At 40.1% G+C, this 22259-nt stretch overlaps 1 protein-coding gene across 1 annotated transcript; it reads left to right on the top strand.

Annotated features, from left to right (window-relative positions):
* The first annotated feature begins 13110 nt into the window (after positions 1 to 13110).
* Dusp12 (dual specificity phosphatase 12) lies at positions 13111 to 20521 on the top strand. The gene is made up of 6 exons (XM_051186227.1): positions 13111 to 13487; positions 15092 to 15205; positions 15472 to 15590; positions 15927 to 16023; positions 16309 to 16495; positions 20135 to 20521. Exons 1-6 carry the CDS (start codon positions 13147 to 13149, stop codon positions 20294 to 20296), a joined length of 1020 nt encoding a protein of 339 aa, XP_051042184.1. The 5' UTR covers positions 13111 to 13146; the 3' UTR covers positions 20297 to 20521.
* Positions 20522 to 22259: the final 1738 nt, after the last annotated feature.

Genomic DNA, 22259 nt, shown 5'->3' with positions numbered 1-22259 from the left:
TATGTATGCATATATGTATGCTTTTCTCATTACAATGACAAAATACCTTACAGAAACAACTTAAGAGGGGAAGAATTTTTTATTTTCTGAGATAGGGTCTCACTATGCAGCCCTGACTGGCCTAGAACTTGCTAGTAGACCACACTGGTCTCAGATTTACAGAGATCTACTTGCCTTTGCCTCCAGAGGCATTACAGGCATACCCCACCATGCCCCACAGGAGGAAGGATTTTAATACCCATGATTTCAGAGAGTACAGTCCATTGTGCTTGATGGCAGGAGCAGCTCTGTAGAGGCAGCAACACATGTCATAGAGCCTCAGTTGGCAACTGGACCAGGAAACAGAACTCAGGTCAAAACTAGAGGTGGTTATAACCTTCAAGACCTACCTCCACTGACCCCCTGCTACTGTTTGAGTCCGACTCCTAAAGACTCCACAACCTTCAAAATAGTCCCGTGCTCAAATAAACTCTAATGAATGAGTGCATATACATGCATAGGTTGTTAACCTAGATTCTGCACATGAAAGAAAACATGTAATATTCTCTCCTCATTACCGTCTCTTGTGTCCTCTCCATCACCCATTAGTTAAGCCTTTCATCTCCACACATAGTCCTCTCTCTGCTTTCATGTCATATATATATATATATATATATATATTATATGTATGTATGTGTTCATACATGTAAATAGGATGCATATATATATGTATTTGTGCATACATCACATGCATATGTATGTATAATGTATTTAAATCTAAGTTCTGCATATGAGGAAAATATGTGATATTTGTCTCTCAGAGACTAGCTTCTTTTGCTTAACACATTATCTCCACTTCTATTTTTCTATTTACTTTCCTAAAAATGACATAACTTTTGTTTTGTTTTGTTTTTGTTTTTGTTTTTCGAGGCAGAGTTTCTCTGTGTAATAGCTTTATAGATCAGGCTGGCCTATAACTCTCAGAGATCTGCCTGCCTCTGCCTTCCAAGTACAGGGATTACAGGTATGTGCCATCACTGCCTGGCTGACATAATTCCTTTTTTGTTTCTATAACTGAATAAAATAAAACTCATATATATATATATATATATATATACATATATATATTGCTTGGACATCTTTTAGCAGTTTATGAAGAAGGAAATGTAAAAGAGTTTGGAACCCATCAAAAGATGGACCTATAGTTTTCAGAATTTCTGTTTTTATCATTTAAAATCCGCCAAGAATGGTAGTACAGGCATAACTAGCCTTGTTTCTTTGGATGGGGACACTGAAGTTCACAAGACTTAGTTGGTTTAATTGTAATCATTCAAGAAATAGATGACAGAATGAAACTAAAGTTTAGGACACGACAGTGGGAAAGAGAGGCCATGGCCATTCCCCTGCATTCTGCTTGTCAGCAAAAAGATTAGAAGGGAGTGGCTAGGCAAAACACATTCAGCAAACCAAGTTATGGAACAGAAAGCATGCCTTGTCCTTCCTGCTCATCTCACACTGTTCACCAGTTCCTCCCATAACCAAAACAGGAAGTGAGAGAGTGACCTAAGGGTCTCTAATCAAGTTTCTGCCCCAGTACTTCTCAGAAGGACAGCAACACTATGTGTCAAATTTGCAAATATTGAGTGGTGGTGGAAATAGATGGCTATTTGGTCAAATATTCAAGTTGTCCCTATACAATGAGGTGCTCAGCCAGGAGGTGGTGGCACATACCTTTAATCCCAGCACTTGGGATGCAGAGGTAGGTGCATCTCTAAAGGCTTTCTTTGGGCCACCAGCCAAATCATGACACGGAGACTTATTATTAGTTATGAATGTTCAGTCTACCTTATTCTTATCCCACTAGTTCATAACTTAATTTAACCTCTTTCTCTTCATCTACCTTTTGTCTTGGGGGTTTTTTACCTTTCTTTCATTCTGTATGTCCTACTCTGTGTCTGTCTGACTGGCCCAGGGCATCTCTCTCTGTTATTCCCTCTCTTTCTCCCCTATTCTCTCCTCTCTGTCATCTTCTTGGTAATTATTCTCTCTGCTCACCAGCCCCACATATCCCTCTGCTGCCTAGCTATTGGCTGTTCAGCTTTCTATTAGACCAATCAGGCACCTTAAGCAGGCAAGGTGAAACAGCAGCACATTTTTATATAATTAAACAAATACAGCATAATCAAATGCAATGCACCCTTACATCGTTATAAAGTAATATTCCACAATAGATATCTGTGAGTTTGAGGTCAGCCTGGTCTACAGAGGGAATTCCAGGACAACCAGAGCTATACAAAGAAGCCCTGTCTTAACACACACACACACACACACACACACACACACACACACACACACACACACCAATGAGATATTCAACTCATCAGTCACTTCTAGACCTACAGTTATGTGGAGCTAAGTATTTCCTCAGAATATTGACAATAAATGAATGAACTTCAGGGCAAAGATTGACCTACCTTTCTGGGAAAAAAAATCTCTAAAACAAAACAAACAAACAAACCAAAAAAAAAAAAAAAACACCAACTTTTTTTTTTTTTTTTTTGGAGACAGGTCTTGCTATATATGTAGTCCAGTCTGACTTTGAACCTGAAATACTTCTCTCAGCATCCTAATGCTGAGATTTCAGGAACATGGCACCATTAGACTTTGGGTGTTGTTGCAGCAGGGTGGGTGATTTAGATCCTTTTACCTGTAATGCTCATGGTCACTGAATATTTGGATTGGTTGTGCATAATGATTCATCTCGTTCAGCAGCTTCATTACCATGTAGCTGTCAGTCCTTTCTCTTAGCCACACCTTCACATTGACCCCAGCCTCTCCTAGTCTGGAAGCCCTGCTACACAGCATAGCTTGCTATTCTTTCTCTCACTAACAAGACACAGATGGATAAGTTAATTCTTATTACAGCCTGCTATGAAGTCATACTTATTCAGGAGGAAAAGCTGTGTGCCTCTCTGAGTCTCTGAGTGCAATCCATCACACATTGGTAGGTAGCAGGGGCAGACACAGCCCAAGATCCAGGCTGAGCTTTCCACCAGGTTCAGACCATGCTCTTCAAGGACAACATTAAATATGAGCCCAGCACTTCCCAGGCACCTGTCATCTCACAAACACAGGAAAAGTAACAGAAGTGCCGGGTGGTGGTGACACACACCTTTACAGCACTCGGCAGAGGCAGGAGGATCTCTGTGATTTCAAAGTGAATCTGGTGTACGGAGTGAATTCCAGAGCATCCAAAGTTACACAGAGAAATCATGTCTCAATAAATGAAAAAATAGAAGTAAAAAATAAAAAAGGCATGTGAAAATGGAAAATATACAGAGAGTCTGGATCCTGTATGCTATTGTGTTGCCTTTGAATTGCTCAATTGCTAAGGAAGGAACAACTACTACTAAAACACACTTGATTATCAATGCTGCTGAATTAATCCAGTTTATATATTTTAAAAATGCCTTGACTTCAAAATTTAAGTCTAAGGACAAGTTACTGGGAAAAGGATTTCTATTTTTGTTCACACAGAAAATGAAATGATATGAATTCCTTCCAATCTAACATGGTTTGATCAAGCAAGACCCCTTGAAACAGTGTCCCAGGTGATTGAACATTCAAAACACCTGGGACAAGGAGCCTTGCAGACCACTACAGCCAGGATTTCTGCAGCTTCTTAGGATCCCCAAGACAGCACCTCCTACCAGCAGGAAGAAGTTTGGAAAGAATGACATCAAAATTCCCAAATATTGTCTATAAATATTTGTTTTCATTTAAATGGGGTTGGTCATAAATGTTTAATGATCACAACCAATCTCTTTTTAAAGGTAAAAAGGGGACTATAGTATAGAAATAAATGCTCTGTTTTGGAATGGATTTTCACTTATTGATACAAATTTAAGATCAATTTTGTGATATGTATATTTCTTCTCTTATTTAGGTATTGGGTTTATATAGTTCATTTAAAATGTGATGCATAAGTTAGTACAGATTATAGATAGTTACCTATAATAGTCAAAACTTATAGTTAGATGAGTTAGGTTTTGTAGATATCAAAGATGAATTTAAGATAGGTAGGTATTCTTCAAACCTTGCAAAGACCTACAGAATATGGCATTTAAAATTGTTTAGGGTTTTTCTTAACAGTGAGGCACAGGTGCTCCTGGCTACACCACCTGCATCAGAAAGGAAGATGGACATCAAAGAAAGTCGTTATGGAGTTTGCTTCCAATATGGCAAGACTAGCAATTTGGGCAAGAAACTGCTCTTGTCTGGACTGTTTGAATTTATGCTGTATAAACTGGACATGAAGGACTCACAGGAATGTGACTGCTAAAACAAGGTGGACATTGCTGTAGGGTTCCTGCTTCATGGAAGAGCTTGCCAGACAGTCTGCAGGACTGACAAACTGCCAATATACAGGTGGACAGTTTGAAATGTCCTGCATTGCTGAGGAGTCTGCCAGACACACTATGGCCTGTAGGCTGAAAATGGATGTCCCAACATTACAGAGGAACTTCGGGTGACTGACCAGGCAGCAAATTGTCTCTGTTATTTCTAGAGTTTATATACTATCCTTCTGTGGTCTTTGAGGGAGTTGAAGACAGATAGTTATTGTTATAGTTTTCCTTAGTTACGATTAAAGATAAGTTACATGTAAGACTTTAGACTCACAAAAATAGGATAGATGATGGAATATTTTCTTTAAAACTTGCTAAATGTTAACGGACTAAATATTGTTAACTATAGTTCTTATTTGATAACTGTTTTGTTATATATTTTACTATGTTAAAGTTAAAACCCTTCTTTTTATTTACACAAAAAAGAGATGTTGGGAAGATGTCATTCTGTAAATATGTTTCTCTTATTGGTTAATGTTGGCAAATAGGAAAACAAGATAGGCAGGATTAGGAGTTAAGAAGGATTCTGGGAGAGGAAAGTCAAGATGTAGGGAATTGAGAGAAGAGGTACAGAGCCTCTCTCCGATACGATAAGACCACGGGGAAACACTTAGATTAATAGAGATGGGTTAGTATTTGAGACAGAGCTAGCCAGTAAGAAATATAAAGCCAACAGCTTTATATCTAATACAGCTTCTCTGTGTGTTATATTGCGGCCTGACGAGTCTCTGGGATCAGGTTGGCAGGAAAACCACTTGTAACAGAGCACCTGTCTTCTCACAAACACAGGCAAAGTAACAGAAGTGTCGGGAAGGCGATAGTGGTTCACACCTTAATCTCAGTACTCAGAAGACAGAGGCAGGTGGATCTCTATGAGTTTGAGACCAGCCTGGTCTACAAGAGCTAGTTCCAGGACAGCCTCCAAAGCCACAGAGAAACCCTGTATTGGAAAACAAAAACAAAAACAAAACAAACAAAAAAGTAACAGAAGTGTGGCATCATCACCCATTTGTGTTTTTGGTCCAGATTCTTATCTGGAATCTTTAGAGTATATTTCATGGGTATCTTTATGTCTGTCCTAGATCTTTTTTTTTTTTAAGATTAATTTTTACTTCCGTGTCTGTGTGGGTGTATGTGTGTAGGTGCCTTCAGAAGTCAGAAGAGGGCATTGGATCCCTTGGAGCTGGAATATGAGCAGCTATTGGCTACCCAATGTGGCTGCTGTAAACCAAACTGTAGTTCTCTGGAAAAGCAGCCAGTATTCTGAACTGCTCAGCCACCTCCCCAGGCCCTGCCCTGGATCAGAAGGCCTACTAAGAACCTAACTGCAGGCAGACAGAGTGGCTTACACCTGTAATCCCAGCTTTTGGGAAGTCTCAGGCAGGAGGATTGCCACAAGTTTGAGGCCAGCAGGCTGCATAGTGAATTCTGAGGTTACAGAATGAGCTGTGTCAAAAAAAAAAATCAAAACAAAAACAAAACAAACAAAAAAAACCCACAAAACAGATAAAATGGAAAGAGAAGCAAAAACAGAACAAAATAGCAGAACTTGACATTTACTGGTATCACACTGGAGGTCAGAGCATTGACTATTTGCTGAAAATAGAAAGAGGAACTTCCTTTTGGACCATGATGGGAAGGTGAAGGGACAAAAGAGGGAAAATTTCTTTGCTAATTGCTCAGCAGAGGGGTACATTTACAGCAAGTGCTGCTAAAGATGAAAATGAAGCTTTTTTTTTTAAAGAAACAACCCAAAAGTGAGAGTGTTCTATGAGAGTGTTATATACATATGATTGGCCATATTGTATAAAATGGGGACTTTTGAAAAATTCAAGTCATGCCATACTTGATGACTCCATCTCTTAGCATATTGTTCTTGTTGAGTGCTTATCAGCTGCTAGGTGTAGTGTTTCCACCCCTGTAACTCTAGCACTCAGGAGACTGGGACAGCAACATCCTGACTTGGAGGCCAGTTTGATCTGATCTACACAGTGCATTCCCAGATAGCTGGTCTAGACTCCTAGCATGACCCTGTCACAAGATAAACCAAGTAAAGGAGAGAGAGAGGAAGGAAGAAAGGGGAAAATGTATCAAGATTGCTGACTTGCCAATGAAGCAATACACCAATAAACAGTCTCTCTCTCTCTCTCTCTCTCTCTCTCTCTCTCTCTGTGTGTGTGTGTGTGTGAGAGAGAGAGAGAGAGAGAGAGAGAGAGAGAGAGAGAGAGAGAGAGAGAGAGAAGAGAACATGAACTTCTCCTTTCTTTGGCTGGCAGTGACTGAGATTGCTTTCTAAAGCCAGCATTTTCTTTCTGAACTCAGTATACTGGTAATCCTTTCTTCTTCCTTCCTTCCTTCCTTCCTTCCTTCCTTCCTTCCTTCCTTTCTTCTTCCTTTCCTCCTTTCTTTGTTTGAGACAATTAGTTGATATTTTAATGGAAGAATATTGGACAAAAGTAATTGTTAAAGTTGGATAAAAGAGAGGTTTCAGTTCATTATACCATTCTGCATCATTAGATGTGCTGCCACAACATAACTGGGAAAGCATGTTATGAAGACCCATCATGTATTGACAGTTGTTATTTTCAAGTGCATCTTTTAATTACCTATCAATGAAATAGAATAAGATTGCTTCCTTTTTTATATTTTTATTATTTAAAACAATTAAAAATTTAAATATATTTTGATCATACTCTTTCCCCTTAAGTCCTTTCAGATTCTCTCCCTCTCCCAACCACCTAAGTTTTAAAAATTCTTTCTCAAAAATACAAAAAATATCAATGTAACAACAATATCCCACAAAACCAAGAAAACAAAACACCACCAGAAAACAAAAAACCCAAACTGTAACTAAATAGAAGCACACACACACACACACACTGTGCAGTCCATTATTTTTTGAACCTGAACATGAGGCCTGCCCTGAAGTGTCACTCCGTTGGAAAAAACTGATTTTCCCTCTCCCAGAAGGTATAAGTGACAGTTAAATTCTTAACCTTTATCCTAGTATGTAGTTTTTTTCATTAATTCATTCATTTAAAAGACTAACAAAATAAAGTATAATAACATAAAACAAAAACTATCCCATCAAAGTTGTAGAAAAATGGTTTCTTACATAAAGGCAAATGGCGCCATCTCGTGTCTAAAAGCACAAATAGAGAATTATTAAAAATAAGCTTCAGAAATGAAGCTATGGATATTCAACCTGAATATGTCTCCTATTTTTTTTATTCTTTTTTGTTTACGTTGTTTTTTTTATTTTATATAGCCAAGTCCATTTAAATGAAAACAAACATTTATAGACAATATTTGGGAATTTGGGCGTCGTACTTTCCAAACTACTTCCTGCTGGTAAGGGGCGCTGTCCTGGGGGATTCTAAGAAGATGCAGAAATCCTGGCTGTAGTCTGTAAGGCTGCTTTGTCCAGCTGTTTTGAATGTAGGATCACCTGGTACTCTGTTTCAGGTGGTCTGGCTTGATCAGACCACATTAATCTGGAAAGAATCCACAGCTTTTCATTTTCTGTGGAAACAAAAATAGAAATCCTTTTCCCCAGAAACTTGTCCTTGAACTTAAATTTTGGAGTCAAAGCATTTTTTTAAAATTTAATTTATTATTTTACATGTCGATCCCAGTTCCCTCTCCCTCCCTCCCTTCCTCCCTCCCTTTCTCCCTCCCTCCCTCCCTTTTACCCTCTCTGCCCTCTCACATGCACTCTAACCACCCTCCCCTCCCAACCCCCCACCCCAATTCCATATGTAGGGGAATGCCATCCAGTTGGGGTCATGTAGATCTGACAGGTCATGTGAAGTAGGGACTAGGGCTTCTCTCCTGTCTCTAGGTTAAGGCAGTATCCCTCCAAGGGGGATGTGTTCGCAAGGTCCTTTTGTGCACCAGGGATACATCCTGACTCCACTGTCTGAGGTCCCTTAGACTGCTCAGTCCTTTATTGTTGAAGGACCTTATATTAGGTCTCTAAGGCAGACCAAATATTTATAAATGAGCTCTAACTAGACTATAGGAGGATTTCTGGAGGTTAGATAAACACCAGCATTTCTCAGGAACTTGTTCAACTCATCTGCCAAAAGGAGCCATTTCCTTTACCTCTGGCAAGAGGAAATAAAAGGCTTGATTGACAGATACATGTGGTTTCATATCAAAGCCCATGCTGGACTCCAGGGTCCCTTGTGACACATGCCAAAATCCAGGCAGCAGTACCCCAGCCCTTCTCACCTCAGATCTCTGTTATTTTTATACCCCCTTTTTGTACTCTCTCTCTCTCTCTCTCTCTCTCTCTCTCTCTCTCTCTCTCTCTCTCTCTCTCTCTCTCTGTGTGTGTGTGTGTGTGTGTGTGTGTTTATTGGGGTTTTCTTCTTTTTGGATGGTTTCTATTTTTTTGTTTTTGTTTTGTTTTTTGCTGTATTGATGTTTTTTGTTTGTTTTTGAAAAAACTTAAAGGTGTGTGTGTGGGAGAGAGAGACAGAGACAGAGAGAGAAATTGATTGATTGATTTCTGGATTGGATCCCCATTGCATTTTTAATTTTATGAGGATCTTTTATTCTGTTTTCCACAGAGGCGTACCATTTGACACTTCCAGCAGCAATGTATAGAGGTTTCTTTCTTCACATCCTTAATATTTATTGTATTTTATAGTAACTGATCTCATATATGAGATAGTATCTCAGCACAGTCTGAGTTTTTTCTGATGACTAGCAACACTGAGCATCTTCCACAGACTGTACTGCCATTTAGTGTATTTACTTTGGAGAAATATCTATTCAGGTCCCTTGATTTAAACTGAGTTACTCATTTCTCTGCTATTGAACCATAGAAATTCTGCACATAGCCTGTTAGGAATCCTCATCAGACACATACTTTGCAGTTATTTTCCTGTGTTCCACTGCTTCATTTTCACTCTTCCTTCCTTTAATGTGAAGATTTAATTTAAAATAGTTTCTTTTGCAGGGCGTTGGTGGTACCCGCCTTTAGTCCCAGCACTTGGGAGACAGAGGTAGGCGGACCTCTGTGAGTTTAAGGCCAGTTTGAGGTCTACAGAGCTAGTTCCAGGACAGACTCCAAAGCAATACAGAGAAACTCTGTCTCAAAAAACAAAAACAAAAATAGTTTCTTTTATTTGTTTATTTATTTTTGATGGAGTTTCAATTGTTCAGTTTTGTCTATCACGCCAGTACTGTGTCTGCTACTTTTTACCCAATCACAGACTTAGTTCTGTAGCTTGCTTTCCCCTAGGTAAACTTTATTAAGATAGCTTGCTGTAGAACCATCTCCTACTTCCCAACAGCATCCAATCAAGAACAAAGGCTCTTCAAAGCAGCAGAATAAAACCCCCAATCCTATAATAACCTCCACTTCATGTCTTTTACTGTGATGCCCTAAAATTCTTCATAGATCACAATTGGGTAACTTTAGCTGGAGGATAAGCCCATACAAATATATGCAACTAATATTTTTCGAAGTCCCAAACAGAAGTACAACAAGAATAGAATTTACCTGCCTGCCTTCGTGTGTGTGTGTGTGTGTGTGTGTGTGTGTGTGTGTGTGTGTGTGTGTGTGTGTTGGGGGATGAGGATATTAACTGTTACAGGTATCCCACCAGTAGGCTAGGACTGAACCTAGGCATTTGGGGACCTAGGTGTGGCCCAGAGTGTCCAGAACATGGGGTTTTTAAAGGAAGAAATTTCCATGTCTTGGCATCTTGCTCAGCAGCTGCACAGGGATTCACAGAATTAAGCAGTTTGGAGCAAGCAGTTTTAACAGAAGCTGAGATAAGCAGTTAGCTGGGGTGGGGGTGTGTTCCCCATAGGCAGGCAATTTAATAGAAGCTGACATAAGTTAGTTAGGACATGCTGACCTTTGGTTCCTAGAATAGAGTTGGGTAACTTCCCACGGATTCTCCATGAAGGAGATCACATTCTAGTTAAACTTCAATACAGTGCAACTTAACTCAGCAAGAATACGAGATGGAGGAGCCTGGTCTGGCCTGTCATGGTGACGGGGAGAAATGTGGGGCCTGACATGATACGGCTGATGGAGTCGGTGGGAACTACATTTCAAACTTGTGTTGAGTTGCTCCTGCTGTCTCTGTCCTGAAGGCTTTAATGACACTAGCAGAGGGAAGCACAACACAGGGAGGGTGCCGCCAGTGTAGGATGAGGGACTCCTAGGAGATTCTGGGGCCTCTACTGGAGGTACCCAGGCCCTTGGCATGTGCCACAGAAAAGAATTTCAGAACGAGTCAGAGTGAAAGGAGTTGGTGAATGTAGTAAGTAGAAAGACGAGGATCTCTTGACTAGAGAGCGAGGGTGTGGGCATTAGGAAGGAAAGGGATGCTCTGATGACTCCCACGAGAAGCTCTATGTGTCATTTTTGTACTTTGAGATAATTAATTTGCAGCCAAGTTTGTGTTGGTAAACTTTGTTTTTTTTTCTACAGAATTCTGGGTTTTTTTTGTTTTGTTTGTTTTTATTTGTTTGTTTGATTGTTTCTTAAAGACAAAGTTTCTCTTTGTAGTCCTGGCTGTCCTGGAACTTGCTTTATAGCCCTGGCTATCCTGGGAATGCTCGTAGACCAGGCTGGTCTCAAGGAGACAGCTTTTTAAGGTACATTGTCTAGGCTTGCTGCTGGAGAAGGGGCACTACAGATTTATCTAAGAGATCTTTATTCATAGAGCACAAGAAAGTTGGACTAAAGCATAGTTCATTAGCCATTTTAACAACCTTGTTTGTGCTATCTTTTTCTGAAAGGGGAGTAGAGTTTTTTTTTTTTTTTTCCTGCAGGTGGTCCAGTCAGTTACAAAGAAAATACCTGACAGTCATCCAGCTAGACAAACCCAGACTGAGGGATAGGAAAGGCTTTTCTCATGTTCCCTGTATTTCCTAACTAGCTATTCTGCTAGAACCAGCCTGCCTCCATCTTAGGCTTAAAAGCCATCTTATAGTAAAGGCAAACTAGGTTCATTCCTGTTTATGATCTGTTTATGATTAAACCTCTGCTTCTCAAAGATTGTGCTATGTCCCACTGTAGGTGGATTTTTTTTTTTTGGGTCAGCTCCCAAATAACCACACAGAGACTTGTTATTAATTACAAAAAATCTTGGTCAATAGATTAGGCTTTTCCTAACTAGTTTTTTTGTTTTGTTTTGTTTTGTTTTGTTTTGTTTTGAGACAGGGTTTCTCTGTGTAGCTTTGGAACTCACTCTGTAGACCAGGCTGGCCTCAAACTCACAGAGATCTGCCTGCCTCTGCCTCCCAAGTGCTGGGACTTAACATGTGCACCACCAACGCCTGGCCCTAACTAGTTTTTATAACTTAAATTAACCCATCTCTTTTAATCTACATTCTTTTATGTGGTTTGGTTACCTCTACTCTATACTCCCCATGGTACTTCTTCTCTGTCTGGCAACTCTACCCTTCTTCCGAGGGTTCTCTGCCCTGAAAATCCTGCCTACCTATTGGCCATTTAGCTTTTTATCAAACCAATCACAGTGACATGTCTTCACACAGTATAAAGGAATATTCCACAACACCCTACTTGTAACCTTAACTACAAATGGTTCTATACTGCCTGTTCCAGGAATGGGAATCATGTCTTTGTTTCAGGGGTTTGTTACAATTAACTTGTTATGTTTATGTTCTGCTCCTGTCACCCCACTTATTTTGCCCACCAAATTCCCTATTTAGAAAGCCCCTACCCCTGAGCTGTATAAAAACCATGTCTTCTTCACATCTAGAGCTGCTGTCTAAAATCTTGACTTAAGGTGAGACAGCCTGCTGTGCACCTTTAAAATAAAGCTTGCTTTAATTCAGCAGTTGTGGACGTGGTCTTTCTCCTCACAATTTTTAGGTTTAACACTGCCTGATTAATGTTAAAATCTGAGGAATCTGGTGTAAGTGTTGTAGCTTTGAAAGATATCCTGGCAACCGGGAGCCAAGGAATACCAAAGTCACATGGCATGGCAAACCTCTTATGAATTAATTGTAGCTTGGTTAGTAACTTAATAGCTTATATGCACATATAAGCAAATCCATACCATATTTGTCTTTCTGGGTTAGGGTTACCTCACTTGGGATGATTTTTTTTTCTAGTTCCATCCATTTACCTGCATCTATCCATCTTCCTTCTTCCTTTCCTCCCTCCCTTCCTGCTTGCCTCCTTCCCTATCTATCTATCTATCATCTATCTATCTATCTATCTATCTATCATCTACCTATCTATCTCTTTCCTTCCTTCCTCTTTCTTTCTTTCAGCCTGGGTAATACTTCATTATGTAAATTACCACATTTTCATTATCCATTCTTCTGTTGAAGCACATCTAGGTTGTTTCCAATTTCTGGCTATTATGAATAGAGTATCAACGAACATGGTTGGGCAACAGTCTCTGGTAGGATGAAGAGTCCTTTGGGTGTATGCCCAAGAGAGGTATTGTTGGACCTGGAGGTGGATTTCCATCTTCACAGATTTCTCTAGTGGCTGTATAAGTTTGCAGTTCCGCCAGCAATGGATGAACGGAGACTTTATTTTCTATCTTGAACTTTGGAGGGTTGTGTGGAAAGCTGCCCCGACGGAGGAGGCTCACTCAGCACAGCTTCAGCAAGCCTAACATCACCTTCCGCAGAACCCGTCATTCCCCCCATTGCCGTGGTCCTCCCGCGGCGCTGTGAGGGTCTGGAGTTAGCCAGAGGCCGTTCTAGCCGGCGACTCTGTGGCCGGGCAGCGGCCGCCTGCCTTCCAGGCGCCGCCATGTTGGAAGCGCAGGGCTTGAACCATGGCGGCGAGAGCCAGACTGCGGTTACCAGCCCTTCCAGCTCGGCTGGGCGCACCGTGGAAGTGCGGCCAGGACTGTATCTGGGTGGGGCAGCGGCGGTGGCGGAACCAGACCACCTGATGGAGGCCGGCATCACCGCCGTGCTGACGGTGGACTCGGAACCGGGTTTCCAGGCTGGGGCTGGGTTCGAAGGTCTGCGGACTCTCTTCGTGCCGGCGCGGGACGAACCCGAGACCGACTTGCTCAGCCACCTGGATCGCTGCGTGGCCTTCATCGGCCAGTCCCGAGCCGAGGGACGTGCGGTGTTGGTGCACTGGTGAGTGCAGGGGGCAGGGGCAGGGGGCACTCGTACCCAGAGTCGCTCTTCTGCTGGAGGAACCAGCTGTCATAGCTGAGATCCTCACTTCTCATCCATTTGTCCTTTGGAACTGACGTCTCTTTCTCTTTGAGAACCCCATCATGACAGATGGCGGCTATGGAGCTCCTTTCCTGACTTAAAGGCCCACTTTCTCCCTTCAAGGCTGGCATCGAGCAGCCTCTGATATGATGCAGATTTCTCCCAGCGCTCTCTCCCTTCAGTGTCAGATCATGCCTCAGGGTGGTCTCCAGGCTTTTTCCCCTAACAAAGCTCATCTGAAGGGTAATTTTGTGTTGTTTCTACAAACTTGCAGTAAGTTAAAACACAACCTAGTTCAGAATTATATATCCTTTTTCATTATAAGAAGAGAACAGTGGGAATTGCCAGCAGCTTTTAGAGGTGTAGTAAATGGGTTTTCAGTGGACGTGAAGAAACATGCAAAATCTGTTGAGCCCGTGGGACAGTGAATCATAAATGATTCTTTTCAGAATATTGAGTCGGATCAAAACAGAACATAGCTGTGTGTGACAGTCTACTTTGGTATGTTGACAGACTTGTCTTTTCCCCCTGCTATTTGAGTATAATTAATGAAAAAAACTCAGGGAAGGGACCTGAAGTAATTTTCTTCTTCCTTGGTGCCTCTGGACTTTTGCAAGCAGGAAGATAAAGCCACCATCTGCTGCTAATTTGAAATAATTTGTATTCTATGATGTCTGTTTTGAGCAATAATTCATGCATTCCTTCAGTTGTAGGAGAGCTTCTCAAGACTGCAGAGTAAGACCAGATTCATTCTTCTTTCCTTCCTTCCTTCCTTTCTTTCTTCCTTTCTTTTTTTTTGGAAGTGGTGCTGGGATTAAATCTTGGGTTTCACACTTGCAAGAGTTCTACGACTGAGCTGGACCCTCAGTTCCAAGGTTTTGTTTTTTAAATGCTGTGTTTGGGATGAGGGAATCTGGTTGATAAATGGAAGGATTAGGATATGAAGGATTCCTGGGCCTTGTCTAGGAAATTGACAGGGTATATTGCAGCAAAAATAAAAGGCTAGGAATTCTTACTAGGTGTCTGGGGATTCCTGAGTAGTCCTGCTGGGTTGGTTTGAACTGCTTTGTTAGACACTTCCTGTGTGCCAGTGGTTCCAAAGATGTGCATCAGGACAGAAGGTAGTGGTACAAGAAGCATGGGAGCAGATCTTAAACAACTTGAAGTTAGAGCAAAGGAGCCATGACAACATCTAAAAATTCTAAGGTGGTTATTTTTGAATAGTTAATGCACAATATTGTTCAGAACGAAAAAGGCTAGGAAATAAATGACTACTTTTATATGTCGGCAGTATTTAAGAGGTGATGGGTTAATTTGAGTGGAAGTAGAAATAAGCTGGGCACAGTCTTGCACACCTGTAACCCATCACTTAGAAGGCCGAAACAGGAAGATTGCTATAGCTATGAGAGAGGAGAAGAAAGAACTGCGGTGGGCCTAAATTTTACCATCTGTAGGGGGCTGGGCTTCGTCTTGAGTTTTAATTGCTGCTATTTGCTATTTTATTTTGAAGGTCTCTTTTTCAGTCATGCAGGAGTGAGTCGAAGTGTTGCTGTAGTTACTGCCTTTATAATGAAGACAGAACAGCTTCCCTTTGAAAAGGCCTATGAAAACCTCCAGACTATCAAGCCAGAAGCAAAGTGAGTCCCCTGTCCCCGTCACAGTAACACTGCTTCCTTTACTTTTCTTTAAAGTAGTAAAGTGTATGGTGCGTGCGTGCGTGCGTGCGTGCGTGTGTGTGTGTGTGTGTGTGTGTGTGTAGTGCTTGTTGGGTGGGTGCACTTTCCTATGCTTGCATGGGCCAAAGACAAACTTGGGGTCTTCTTTGTCTGCTGTTACTAGTTCTCCTTTTGTCCTGAGGTTTTATTGAAAGAAAGCTCAGCTTCACACTTGGTTTTCATTGCAGGATGAATGAGGGATTTGAATGGCAACTGAAGTTATATGAGGCAATGGGATACGAAGTGGATACTTGTAGTGCAATTTACAAGCAGTACCGATTGCAGAAGGTGACTGAGAAGTATCCAGGTGAGTAAATACTGATGACTAGGGAATTTGGACTCTTCTGAGGTGTCATTTACTTGGACACTAAATGCATTACATTACTTTTCAAGAAATCCAAGCAGTAGGGACTGTTGTTTCCTTTGTTTAGCAGAGAGTCATGTGGTTTAAAAAAGGCTGGGATTGCAATCTGGCAGTCCCATTAAGGGTGAAGGCTTCTTTGTTTTCCTACCTGATTTCTCAACATGGAGATTTTTGTTTTCAGTTTCTGAGTTTAGCATGTATTGCCTCAGTTTGGCATTGGGATTTTATCTGAAAAATCTAGAAGGTTGATATTGACAATTGGATGCATTTAAATTTTAGAGCTTCGGAATTTACCTCAAGAACTCTTTGCTGTTGACCCAACTACCATCTCACAAGGATTAAAAGATGACATCCTCTACAAATGTAGAAAGTGCAGGTAAAATATTTTGTATCCTTTGGAATTTTTATCATCTTGGTAATTGAAAAAGCACTTGAAGTTTTATTATCTCTGAGGAAGGATTTGTTTAATTGGATATTATGGAAATTTGAAAATCAAACCTGCCTCAGAAAGAATGTAGTTTAGTAATCAATAGGGGCAATTGAAATTTCGGGTAGCATTCTCAATGTTGTATTATTTTGGCTTGTAAGAAATATTGTACATTTCATCTTTGTTTTCATTCTTTGGAATTCATTAATGTTTTTGTCTTTGGTGGTTTTGCAGGCGATCTTTATTTAGAAGTTCTAGTATTTTGGATCATAATGAAGGAAGTGGACCAATAGCCTTTGCTCACAAGAGAACGTCACCATCTTTGGTACTTACCACAGGGAGTCCAGCTCAGTGTACATCCTACTTCATTGAACCTGTACAGTGGATGGAATCTACTTTGTTGGGAGTAATAGATGGACAGGTGAGAACACCATTTTCTTTCTACAGTTTTGTTGTATCATCTAGATTCTGTTCCTTTTTACACTTTTAAACTGTGTTTTAGAGCTGGGGGTGTGGCTCAGTTGGTAGTATGCTTGTCTAGTGTGCATGAAGCCCTGGGCTCCATACCCAGCATCACATAAGCCAGCTGTGAAATCCCAGCACTCTGGAGATTTAGGCAGGAGGATCAGAAGTTAAGGTCGCCTCGGGCACACAGCAAGTCTTAAGACAACAACACACATTTTATTTATTTTTAATATCTGCATTACATTTTCTTTATTTTGTATGTGTATGTGTATGTACCTGTGGGGGCTTTAGGGTGTCACACACTCACATGGAAACAATTAGTGGGAGTTGGTTTCCTCTGTATACCAAGTAGGTCTCAGGCTTGGCCAAAGGGTCCTTACCTGTTGTGCCATTTTACTTTCTGGAAGAAGAAAACAAAACGTGTTTTAATCAACATTTCCTTCTGAAGATTCTCAAGATTGTATCTTTTTAGTACATGAGTAAGGCCCCCAAAAATTAAACTTAAGGTCTTACCCATATAACAGTGCTGTCTACCATAAAACTGTGCCCCCCCAGTATTCAAGTAAAATGTTTTTAAAAATTAGCTGATTAAAGTTCATTAACCACATTTGATGGAGAACTACTCATCCAGATTAGATTTATTTTAAGACTATTGTTTATGTTTTCAAACATAAGACTAATATCTTAAAAATAATTGGACATATATATCACAAAATTAAGTGAGATAAATCATGAAAAAATTATGTTTAAATTTTATTTTTCTCATTTAGTTTTCTATGTTTCTGACCTTTGCTTTTGATGTATTTGCTATGGGATGCTTTTCATCCCTTATTAGAAAATGGAGCTCAGAAACATATCCTGTGGCCCTCACATTTGCCTTCATGTACACTTGACACCAATCTGAAGGTATTCTATAGCAATTTTTTTTAATTCAGGGGATCTAATCCAGAGCTCTTGTGTGTCCTATACATTCTACATGAGCTACAACTCAATCCCCTGAAGTAACCATTTTAATGAATTTGAAAGATTGTATAGGTAAATAAAAGTTTGTATAGCAGATATTTTATGAAACCTTTTATTGTATTTCATTTGAGAATATAGTAGCAATAAATGTACTTGCAATCTAGTAATGAGGAAACTTAGTTTACATTAGTTATTATTTTGTCTGGAAAGTGGTATCCACATGTTCAGATTGAGCTGCTTTAAACCTGCTTTATATATATGTTTATATATACTTCTCCCATTTTATAATCTTCAGTATTTTTAAAATATAGTTACAAGGGATTTTTTTTTTTTTTTTTTTTGAAATCACACTCAAAATAATGTACTCATTAGGAATCACTCAACATTTTATTGTTTCATTTTGTCTTTTTGAGACAGGGTTTTGCGATGTAGTTTGGGTTGGTCTTGAAGTCATGATCCTCCTTCCTCAGCCTCTTGAGTGTTAGGATTTTAGGGTATGTATTACCACACCAGGTCCCTATTCAGCTTTGATTTTTGAGACAGGATCTCATGTAGCCCAGTGTAGCAGGCTTAATCTTTGGGCCACCAACCAGCTCCCAAATAAAGATACAGAAACTTATTATTTGTTATGAATGCTCCACCTTATCTAATGCCTGTCTCATTAGCTCTTATAATTTAATTTAACCCATTTCTCTTCATCTGTGTTTTGCCTCAGAGCTTTTTACCTTCACCCATTTTGTGTGTCTTACTTTCCTGCTGTCAGCCAGCCAGCTACCCGTCTCCCTCTTTTTCTCTCTCATTCTCTCTTAGATTCCTCCTCCTACTTATTCTCTCTGCTCACCAGCCCTACCTATTCCTCTACTGCCTAGCTATTGGCCAGTCATCTTTTTATTAGACCAATTAGATGCCTTAGGCAGGCAAGTTAAAACAAATGCAACATATCTTTACACAGTTGAACAAATACAGCATAAACAAATGTGACACATCTTGCTTAGTTAAACAAATATTCCATAACAGCCCTGGCCCTCCAGGGATCTCATGTGGTTTAGACTGGCCTCCTACTCCTTGTCCAGATTAAAAATAAAATGAGGACATGGCTGCTTCTAGGTATTGTGGAGGAGTGTTGTAGCTATGAAGGGGAACACAGCCAGAAGCATGTGGAGGGCCCAGACAAACCAGGCCTGAGACTGATCTGGGCAATAAGAGGAGTGTGGGTTGCAGGAAGAGTGAGAGACAGAAAGGGAGGCAAGAGAGAGAGAGAGTATCCAGGGACCAGAAGGCCAAGAAATTGGATTATATAGGAATCAGAGAAGTTGGAGGGTGAAGCTCAGGGTAGGGGGCTGGGTATGCCAGCCAGGATGACTCTGTAACAGGAACTTGTGAGTAGGGACTTGAGGAAGGCTTGTGGCCAGGGTCTGCTTTTTAGTAATTCTAGTTTGTGTCAAAGTGGAAAACTGACTCGCCAGTCATTTTTAGTTTGTTTTTCTGTAAAGTGTTATATATCTTTATTTTTTTCTTGATGTGTAGGAGCTCTTTGAATATTATAGATAAGCTTCATCTAATAGTTTTTTCCATCTCAAACTTATAATATTTGTCACATTAGAGTTTAAGACAGTAGAGAAACGTATGTGTGTATGTGTGTGTGTGTGTGAGGGGGGCAGAAACAGAGAGAGAGAGCTATGTAGCCTAAGCTGGCTTTGTATGTGCTATGTAGCTGATGTTGTCTTCAGACTCCTCATGGTCCAAATATGTTTCTGCATTTTATGTCCAGGCTTAAATAAAACTTTATTTATGTATTTAGGAAAGGAGTACATGTGCCATGGTCTGTGTGTGGAGGTCAGGACAGTTTTGTGCCATCAGTTCTTTCCTTCTACCTTTACATGGATTCTGGGACTCAAACTCAGGCCATCAGGCACGCTTGGCAAATGCTTTTACACACTGATCCATCTTTCTGGCTCTATGTCCAGACTTCTGTAGCTCAATTTAAAGTAAAATTTCCTACTCAGACCATGTATACTAAACATAAATGATAATGCTATTGTTAACATTAGAGAAAGTGTTGACTTGGTGAGTTCTTTTGGATTTCTCTCACTGGAATATCAGTGTATCTGATATCATTTAGTAATAGATGATGAGAATCTGAATATGTATTTCCATTTTACCATGATATTCTAATTTGGAATCCCATTATAAATGGACTAGAAGCCAAGTGTTTGTTACCTTGGTACAACCATTCTTAGTTGTTTTGAGCTTTGCTTTTCCCCTTTAGCCTGAGGTTCCTGTTCCCCTTTTTCAGTTCAGAGAGCCTCTTTTGTATCAGTTGTGGTTTATGGTTAAGTGTATCCTCCCAGATTACAAATACCTTAACTAGCCAGGTGGTGGCATCACATGCCTTTAATCCTAGCGCTTGGGAGGCAGAGACAGGTGGATCTCAGAATCTACAGAGGGAGTTCTAGGACAGCCATGGCTACATGGAGAAACCCTGTCTTGAAAAACCAACCAATCAAAGTAACCATTTTTTTTTTTTTTTTTTTGACAAGAACCATGACTTAGCTGTTTTGTATTCTGTACTGTCAAAAATAGTTGCTGAATGTATATAAAAAGGATATAGTGACACATTTGCTTTTTTCAGCTTCTTTGCCCAAAATGCAGTGCCAAGTTGGGTTCCTTCAACTGGTATGGTGAACAGTGCTCGTGTGGACGATGGATAACTCCTGCTTTTCAAATACACAAGAATAGGGTGGACGAAATGAAAATGTTGCCAGCACTGGGATCACAAGCAAGGAAACTATGAACTCAGGACACAGCTTGGAATAAAACCCAATGAAACATACTTCTCTTGATTATTATCTTTCATAGTAGAGATCAAATTTTCATTTGGAGTGTCCAAAGATCAATACTGTAGTAGATATGTGTTGGTAGCTTATACATGGTATATGATGTATATGCAATACTTCATTGGACAATCCAGGCTTTTAATCATGTAATTTTCATTTGACATTAAAATCTCTTGTAACCAGATGCTATTACCTGTTTTAATGCTTTTGTGCTCTTTGGATCTAGCCCATGCTTTAAGCATGCAAGATAAGTTTTCTACGTCCGAGCTACATCTGGAACCTCTTATATTTGTAAAAGTTTTGCTTTGTAGTATGTTGGTCATGTGATACTAAAGTCTAGATGGATAAAATTGTGTGCAAGAACTTGAAACTGTCAGTGTCCAGGTAGATATTCTTTGGTTTTCAGAAATACAAAGCAGATTAATTTGTTGTATTTTGAAAAATTATTTCTGTGTCTTATTTAAGGGACATTAGTAAACCTACATCTATTCATCCTATATTGGGCACTGACCACAGATGAAAGAGATCATTCCACCAAAGTCCGGCTTGGTAAATTGGTGAATTTATTGGGGTTACTTCAGGAGCACGAGCAACTCAAAGCAATTGCATTTCTGGAAAGTGGGCATGGGCAACCTCTCACAAAATCTGTATTCCTACAGCTTTCTGCTCAATTTGCAGGCAACTTACTGCAGGAGAGTCTCTTCTCCCAGTGACCATCACAGTTTATTATATTATCTTTGGGAAGGACATTGTGAACCTTGTAACTGTCTTGAGCCTTGTAAATTGTGTTTTAATCATTCTCTTCACTCCTGGGGGTGGGAGGGGAGAGAGAGTTTGAGAGAGTCTCTGTGTAGCCCTGGTGTGTTGTGTATGTGTGTGTTTGAGACAGGTTGTCTATATAGCTCTGGCTGTTCTGGAACTCACTCTGTAGACCAGACTGGCCTGAGAGAGATCCAACTGCCTCTGACTCCTGAGAGTGCTGGGCTTAAAGGTGTATGTGTCACCATGTATGGCCAGATAAGCTTTTTAGTTTTACCCACAGTAATTAGAATTTATTTTACTTGTTTAGTATTAGAATTAGGCTTAATTAGATATTTAAACTTTTACATAAAGGCAGAATTAGCTAAAAGGGATAGTCTATGGCTTTAAGACACTTGGAGGTGTGCAGTAGTGGCACACGTCTTTAATCCAGCACAGGGTAGACAGAGGCCTGTAGTTTGACTTTCCTTTGTGGGATGGCCAGCCTACAAATAATGACACAGAGACTTACTAATTATTAAAGCTTGGCCTCTAGCTTAGGCTTTTTACCAAGTAGCTCTTATAACTCAAATTAACCTGTTTCTATTACTCTACATTCTGCCACATGGCTTTTACCTCTCTCTTCCTGTACATCTGACTTGTTCTGTGTCTTGCTGGTGTCAATGCCTCTCTTCTTCCCAGAGTCCTCTCTTCCCAGAAGTCCCACCTATTCTTTTCTGCCTGTCTATTGGCCATTCAGCTCTTTATAAACCAATCAGAGGTCCTTAGTCAGAGACACATCTTTACAGTATACAAAAAGTTTATCCCCAAATAGAGGTCAGCCTGGTCTGCAGAGCAAGTGCCAGGACTACATAGAGAAACTGTCTCAAAAAACCAAAAACAGTAAAAAAAAGACACTGAAATGGAAATAATTTTTAAATAACTTGAACAACAATCCTCTTTAAACATGCCTTAGTTTGGGAGAGTTTTACTAAGGATTCTTGAGAAAGACCCCTGCATATGATCTGAAGCCTCTGGAAGCTTGTATATAATACTTCTTAAATAAATTCTTTCCTTTTCATAAATTTGCTCACCCTTTTCTCCTTCAATATCTTCTCAAAGCATTTCAAAACCTGGTCAATCCATAAGACTGCCTCTTTGTAAGTGAAAAATGGTTGAATA

This window comes from Phodopus roborovskii, unplaced genomic scaffold, assembly GCF_943737965.1.
Source record: "Phodopus roborovskii unplaced genomic scaffold, PHOROB, whole genome shotgun sequence".
Lineage (NCBI taxonomy): Eukaryota > Metazoa > Chordata > Mammalia > Rodentia > Cricetidae > Phodopus > Phodopus roborovskii.
This window is presented reverse-complemented; position numbering and strand designations above follow the sequence as displayed.